Source organism: Cannabis sativa, chromosome 7, assembly GCF_029168945.1.
Source record: "Cannabis sativa cultivar Pink pepper isolate KNU-18-1 chromosome 7, ASM2916894v1, whole genome shotgun sequence".
Taxonomy (NCBI): domain Eukaryota; kingdom Viridiplantae; phylum Streptophyta; class Magnoliopsida; order Rosales; family Cannabaceae; genus Cannabis; species Cannabis sativa.
Window position 1 is genome coordinate 58,961,281 of NC_083607.1, and position 7,851 is coordinate 58,969,131.

The 7,851-nt window shown below is 35.8% G+C and overlaps 1 protein-coding gene across 1 annotated transcript; it reads right to left on the bottom strand.

Annotated features, from left to right (window-relative positions):
- Window positions 1-440: 440 nt before the first annotated feature.
- LOC115698232 (uncharacterized) lies at window positions 441-3,406 on the bottom strand. The gene is made up of 5 exons (XM_030625431.2): window positions 3,099-3,406; window positions 2,896-3,010; window positions 2,210-2,302; window positions 1,070-1,270; window positions 441-924 (listed from the first exon to the last, which is right to left on the bottom strand). Exons 1-5 carry the CDS (start codon window positions 3,377-3,379, stop codon window positions 691-693), a joined length of 924 nt encoding a protein of 307 aa, XP_030481291.2. The 5' UTR covers window positions 3,380-3,406; the 3' UTR covers window positions 441-690.
- Between the last annotated feature and the right edge of the window lie 4,445 nt (window positions 3,407-7,851).

Genomic DNA, 7,851 nt, shown 5'->3' on the forward strand with positions numbered 1-7,851 from the left:
ATCTTTACACAAATAGCAAGGCTTTTAAGTTTGGTCTTAAGAATTATAATAAACAACATTAGTTTGAAGATCTTAGACATTTGCAGAGTTTTACTGCATAAACTTCTTTTTATTATAAAAATTTTCTCTAAACTATAAAAATTATTGCAAATATCACCTTCAGTTACATTCTAGTTATTTTCTTAGAATTTTCATTCGATCAATTCAACACTATTTTAGTTAAATAACATTCAATCTGCACTAAGTACGGATTTCATATTTAGATTCAATCTAATTTATCTAAAGTCAAATTTATTGACACTAAACATACAAATAACATTCAATCCATACTAAATACGGATTTCATATTTGGATTCAATCTAATTTATCCAAAGTCAAACTTATTACACTAAACATACAAATATTAACTCTAAAAATGCATATACATATTCTCATAATTAATTATTAAACTGTTATTTATGAGTTGTTATTTATTAGACTGTTATTAATTCTTGAACTGCACTAAATTAATGTCATATTTCATTAGTATTACATCCACACATTTCTTAAAGAAATAAGAAGAATGCAACTGAAGGAGATATTTCTAACGATTTGTTTAGTTTAGAAGGAAATTTTTGTAACCAAAAAAAAAATAGGGTGCGAAACTCTACAAGGCAAGGATCATGGTTTGGGAGAACAAATCTATAAGAATTAAGACCAAGGCCACTTAGCATCTGTCCATGTGAAACGTCGAGCTCCAGAGTTTGTGTCACCGATACAATCTCCACTCGGTTCAGCTTGCACATGCTGACTATGATCATTCAATCCTGGCACACTACAACATCGAAGTTTTTGATCGCGAAGAGTCGCTTCTTCCCTGTATTTCGGATTGGAATACTTTGGATGTTGAATAAATGAAACATTTTTCCACCATAGCTTGACGGCCTAGAAGAACATTTGGTACAAAACAAAATCATGTCAAAAGTTCATTAGGTATGCCGTCGATGGAAAATATTCTCAGTTATTGAGTTGTTTTAAGTTTTGTTGATTGTGCAAGAAAAAGCCATGGGAGTTTTGAAGTACCACTTACATGCCAATATATCCATACTGCAACTTTATGAGGCATCAACCAGAAGTAAAGTGATTCGTCAGAGACGGACGATAAGGGAACTTTCTTGGCTCTCAAAGTAGCAGTGAAATAGTTGCCAAGAGTTGGATGCTGAACTGAAATCGCCACAGATAGATTATCCCCCGGAACACTTGCTTTGATATTCCAATTCCCAAACATATCCTGCAGTTATTTTCATGAATACTTGAGATTTTCCCATGTAGAATTACAATAAAGTTACAATTTTGATTAGTTAACTTTGGTCATTTACCATAATTGGCATGGACCAGGGCCACTAAGAACAACCTTACACCCACTTTTATACTGAACAAATTCGAGACAACACACTATATTGCATTAATGCACATCTCATGAATTATCTGAATCAGCAATTGAAAAGTCTTTAATAAACACATTGTTTTAGCACACATGAAAAGGTTTTCTCTCTTCGGTTGGAGAAAGAAAAGTATCCCGCCATATCGAAATGGTTTACAAAAGCCAGTAGGATATCAACTTCTGGTCCATCTAAGAATACAAAAAGGTCTTAAGTCCTTAGTCTTAAAGTACCAAGCAGCTACAAAAATCTTAAATTTCTTCCTATTCGTACCTCATCATATTCTGTGTCCCTGGAAGATCCTATATTACTTCTATATAGCCAAATATCCTAGTATTTTCTTTTCTTATGAGGAAAAAATTACAAACCAGTTCAATTCTTAGACATATCCCATATGAGCTAGAAACCAACCATATGAAAACTTATCAGAGAAAAATAGCAGTATAATGCTAAAGATGGACATAGTTCTTCCTTCAAAAGATCATGCAATAAGAATAGAGAGAATTTCTCATCTTTCACAGATCTCATCAAGAATTATAAATGGGTTTTTTGTATTCCTGTAATTTACCAGAGAGCAAATGCAACTTACAGAAAATGACTAATTCCACAGTGCAAATCATCTAAGCATGTAAACATAGACCAAAAGAGTTTACAGAATTTGCAGATTAGTTATATTTCCAGTAAACATAATTGAAATGCTAATACGGTAATGAGCTATGAACATTAGCATAATGCTATGTATGAGTGGGATGTTGATATAGAAGAGAAAAGTTACTACTAAAACATACCATAAAAGGACTGACATGCAACGGTTTTGCCACTAAATCAGAATTTGGATTAAAAACAAATGTCACTCTTTCACCCCATGGAGTATTAGTTACCTGAAACCAAAAACTAACAGCAATGTCAGCAAATAAAGTCACAGCTTTCAGCAACTCACTACCAATAACTAATCAAACATCAAACTGATAGAGTATGCTAACTTATATCCACAAAGAAACTAAAATTTTAAGCGATTTAATCCGAAATGTACAACTTGTGAATCACCAATAAAAAATAGTCTACTCTTCCTTTTGCTCTAGATTTTAGCAAAAGAAAATGTGAGAGCACCCAAAATGCTGCAAAATACTACAAATACATTTTAAACATTTGTTTTCTTCAACAAGGGAACAAATAGTAAAACAGTTCATTCAAAAGTAAAGTTCTAACAATCCATTAGTTATACCTTAAATGACTCAAAATATTATCTCATGGTGTCCTGTGCTGGATTTCTCAAAAGGACCATCCTAGTATTGTGTTAGTTTCTTTACTTCATTAATTATAACTACAAAGTTAATAGAATCAATTAAAACCCAACTACAAAATGGAATTTTGTGAATTGTACTCTTAACCAACAAAGAACAGTTTAGAAATAATGCAATTAAACCTAAAATAGTTTTGCTTAAACTCATTCATCAACAAATAGAAAATCAACCTCAGCAATGCAATTCCTCAAATTCTGGGCAGACCCTTCTTCTAAATCATAGCAATAATATATACTCAACGGATTTTGCTCATATCCAACACTTTCAGGTATTGTCAAAAGAAACCTGTTTTCACCCAAACACAAACACAAACACATAACAATCATAAATCCATACAAACAAAAGGGTTAACGATTTAAGAGTTGATTATTACACAGGGCCATTAGTGGCAGCAATCCGACGAGCTTCATCGGCGGAGAGGTGATTTGGGAGTGAATTAGCGGAGGAGGAGGCAGAGTCGAGGTCAATGAGGGCGTAACGAACGGAGTAGGTGAAGGAATGGTGGATTGGTCGGCGGCGCTCGTGAAAGACGGTACCTTTGTAGAAGGAGAGTGAGTGTGAGTGGCTCCGGCGACGGAAGGGGAGGAGGAGAGAGAGTAAGAGGGAAGTGAAGAGAGTTGAGATGAGAGATCCCAACAGATAAACTAACTCCATTAAAGATAAAGCTCTGATTTCAATCAACTTCCGAATTTTGCCATTTTATATCTTTTTCCTTTTAGGATAAATTGCACTTCAGTCCCCAAATGATGTCTATTATTTTCATTTACATCCTAAGTTTTTTTTTTGGGTCTTTTTTGAAAGAAATGAAGATTTCATTAAAAGACAACTTGTCTTTGTGACCGTTAGTGAGGAATGACTAAATGGGGTTTTTTCGCGACCAGGTCGCTGCGTCATAGAACATTCGACTTGCTATTTGGGTCTTCACAATAAGGTTGAACATCAAACACGAGTTGATCGAATTTAGGTTAAAAAAAGTAAACCCGAACCTATTCGTTCACGTATAGGTTCACGTAATCACAACCACGCAGGGGCAGAAGTATATTGTAGTCAAGGGTAGTCCTGCCCCCACCTCCAAATATTTATATATACACTATTTTTATCACTTCTATTTGTATATGTGATTTTACTCTTATTAATTGTTAGAGAAATGCTAAAGGGCACCAGTGGTGCCTAGCACCTTCCTATGTGTTAATATCGCTATTGGTTCAACTAAGTATCGGGTCCCACATAATTTAATATAATAGCTTTTAGGGAGTATCGCTAGCCAATCGCAACTCGACATATCGAGAAGGTCCTAGGCACCACTGGTGCCTAATATCAATGTTCTAATTATTAGTATGTAGCACTCTTTGGCCCTTACTCAAACCAAAACTAAATGCAAAACAATTTAGAAGAAAATATTAAAACTGTTATCCCAAAATTGGCACTCTGACGTGGCATCTACTAAGAGCACCTGGTCGGATCAACATGCCGAGCAGGATGCCTCGCTGGCATGTCCATAATGGAATACTCAACGAGCCGTGCAGAATGAGCAACACTTAGCGAATTCAGCCAAGCACTTCGTGAGTCACCAGCTCAATCCCTATAACTTAGGGATCAACTTGCGTGGATGTGGCATACACACGATCCCACTATCGGTGTATTCGGCCTCAATCCCACGATCCAAGCATTCAGCAATGATCACACGATCTTTCTGTTTATGCGCATTATAACGAGAGAGGAAACTCTTCCTCCTCAAGTTTCCTGCCCTATAAATAGTGAGGAATGTTCACTGGGCAAGGGATCGGATCGAAAAACTGTAAACAGAGATTATACGCCGAAACGCTATAAGCTAAGGCTATCTAAGAATTATATATTCAGAGATATTATTGTAAGAGCTATAAGAAAAGGAATCTTCTTCCTTATGCTTAAGTCAATACAACTAACGAGGATTAGGCTATTACCGAATTGCTCGGGGCTGAACCTCTATAAAATTTCTGTGTCTTCTTATTATTTCTTTATTTACATATTCTCATTATGACATATCGTTTATCGCTTATTAAAAATACTCATTGTCGTTGGCTAAAAGCGAAGTCAACATTTTGGTGCTTTCATTGAGAGAAGAATCACAAATCGCTCTTTCGACACGATGGTGCAAACTCGTAGAGGCCTGTCCGACCCAGCAAACTCACAGATGCTGGATCCGATGTTGCAGGACCCAGGGAGTTCGAGGGTTCCACCCGCTGTCATTCCTGGACAGACGGGAAGCGTGGTGAATGATGGAACAACTCCTGTTACTGAAACTGCGCCTGGTGTGCAAGAGACCGGAAACAACGATTCCGCACACAGCCAGGACGTTCATAACATGACTGTTCCACCAGGCATCAACGCTCAGACGACCATCGGAGATGCAACTGAATTGCAAAACCTCTGTGCTGCGCTTGGACTCATGCAGGGTCACAACAATACCCTGCATCACGATCAGGAGGAATTACGTGCCGCAGTAAACCTCGCGTTTGACGAACAGAGGCGTATGTTCGCCGAGTGGAGGGACAAAGAGATGGAGGCATTAAGGGCTCACCGTGCAGAGATCGAAGATCGTAGTCGGCAAGCCATTGTGCTGATACGAAGAGCCTATCAGACTGTAGGCCAGCAGGCGCCGAACGTCATTCCCCTTGGAGAAACCGAGGATGACCCAACGGTGAATGCTTCCCAGACAGCCAATGGTCAGCCGTCCAATCCCCGGTCACGAGTTCCACTCGTGGGCCAAGAGGTAGGCGGACAGACCTTGTCCGAGAATTCATCAGGAGGAGGAGTCATGCTCGATGAATCCACGCAAATATGTATAATACTGTTGATAGATATTTCTGTTATTATCACTACTACTTCTAGTTAAGTTGCAATATGCATATATTGGCAAGTAAGCATTATTATACTAGTAAAATTCAAAACTAGTTACAAGTTACCAAAATTATTGATATTTGATCACATGCACATTCTGTTGTTCTTATAAACTTGTGGAAAAATGTATCATTTTTTCAACATCCTAAGCATTCCAATCCTGGATACAGAGAAGAAGTGACTTTTCGTGATTGAAAAATTCAATGTTGTTGAGTTTCTGGAATGGATGAAGGTGAAGCAGGTGCATCGCTGAGTCGATCGAGCTCATCTGGAACTTGCCGTTTCACGTGGAGGGATGCTAAGTAGAAAATGGGCTAGCCTCATCACAACCACTTCCACACAGAAAGCCACAACAAGACGAGATCATTCGCAGAAAGAGATATGTTTAAAAACAAAATTTGTAGCAATATCTTTCATAGGTTGTTGCGAAATGGAAAAATAACATAATCTCGGAATAGATACTATAGTTTGTTGCAAAATGAAAACAAGTAGCATTTAACCTCATCTAACATAAAAAAAAATAGAAACAAATAACATTAAAAATGGAAACAACCAGCTAAATTTTTTGAAACCAAACACACACCAAAGTGAAAGTTAGACACCTCAAATAGCTTCTAAGATAGTATATGTGAGTAAGTACCATATTTCTGTTGCTAACTAATGAGTATATATTTTACATGTACTAATTAACCATTAAAAAAGGAAATTATATAACACTAAGGAATAAATCACCTTAATTTTTAAAAAGAAAGATATTATTATATAATTATATTTAACCAACGAACCATCATTATCCACCTCAAGGTACTCAAACTCTTTCTAATCATTCTCCGGTGCCGACAGCGGCGGCACCGGTCGGAGTTCATGGAGTCTGACTGTTTCGACTAAAGGTTGAGTCTTTACAACCCCTTCGACCAGATTCTTGTACATAACAACGAAACAGATCTTTCCTCAAGAAAAGCAGCTTTTCCAAGGCAAACTCTGGTCCAGTGTCCGAAGTTATTCCCTTGCTGTTGTTACCGTCTCCGATGCCGGTGCCGGAGAAGAAGAAGATACCGCCGGGAAAGGCTATGACGATGTAACAACAGGTGTTCCATTGCCATCGCACCAGTCAAAACCTACACAAAGTCAAAACCTATAGTGAAAACTTTATTAATTTATATTTATGCAAAATAAGTACTTTTATAAAAATAGAAAGTATAAAATAATAATAACGTAAAAATAGAAAAAAATTAGTTACAAATTATTAATAATATCTAATTATATCCTAATTCTAATGCTAATAGTATATCTTTAAAGCTTATATATATAAGTAATAATTACGTTTTCAATCTCATTTTCACACTCAAAATTAATTACTCTCTCTTACTCTTAATCTCTCTTCTTCCGCCTATACTATAACAATTCATCATCTTACATTACAAAATTTGCAAATGGTATATATATATATTTTTCCAAATTAATTATCATTAAATTTATTATTTCTTTATTCTGTTTATTAATACTTTAATTTAATTTTGATTATAGATGGATAAAGACATGATACATAGCTTACCTTCCATATTTAATGGAATTAAGGAGAGTGATGACAATGACATCATGGGACTTCCAACTCTCCCAATGGACGAAGAATATTTAACAACGTATAATGAATGTGTATTAGATCAACATTTCAAGATACATTATAAAGATGAAAAAGAAAATATAATCAAAGTTGGTGGTAGATTGAGTGAGAAACATTCCGAACAAGAACTCCACACTCCTAAGCTTTCTGATTATTTGCCTAAGCAAAACAAATCCGAAGAGGTATATACATTTATACTTATTAAACAAACACATAAAACTTATAATTTATTACATTGATGTTCTTACTTTACAATTATAATATGCATGAAACAGCAATATGTTGATCTTGAAGCGAAATTAGAGTCTACAAAACGAAAACTCCACAACAATTACCAAAAAATAGAGCAAAAGAAGCATACAACGATAAAATTTTATGATGAAAAAGATTTTTCCAAAAAAATCAAGGTACCGGAAAGTAACAAAGCTCATGATCACTTGTGTGACAAAAGGTCCCAAAATGTTGACTTTGAAGCGAAACTAGAGTCTACAAAACGAAAACTCCACAACAATTACCAAAAAATGGAGCAAAAAAAGCATACAACGATAAAACTTTATGAAGAAAAAGATTGTTCCAAAAAAATCAAGGTACTGGAAAATAACAAGGCCGGTGATCACTTGTG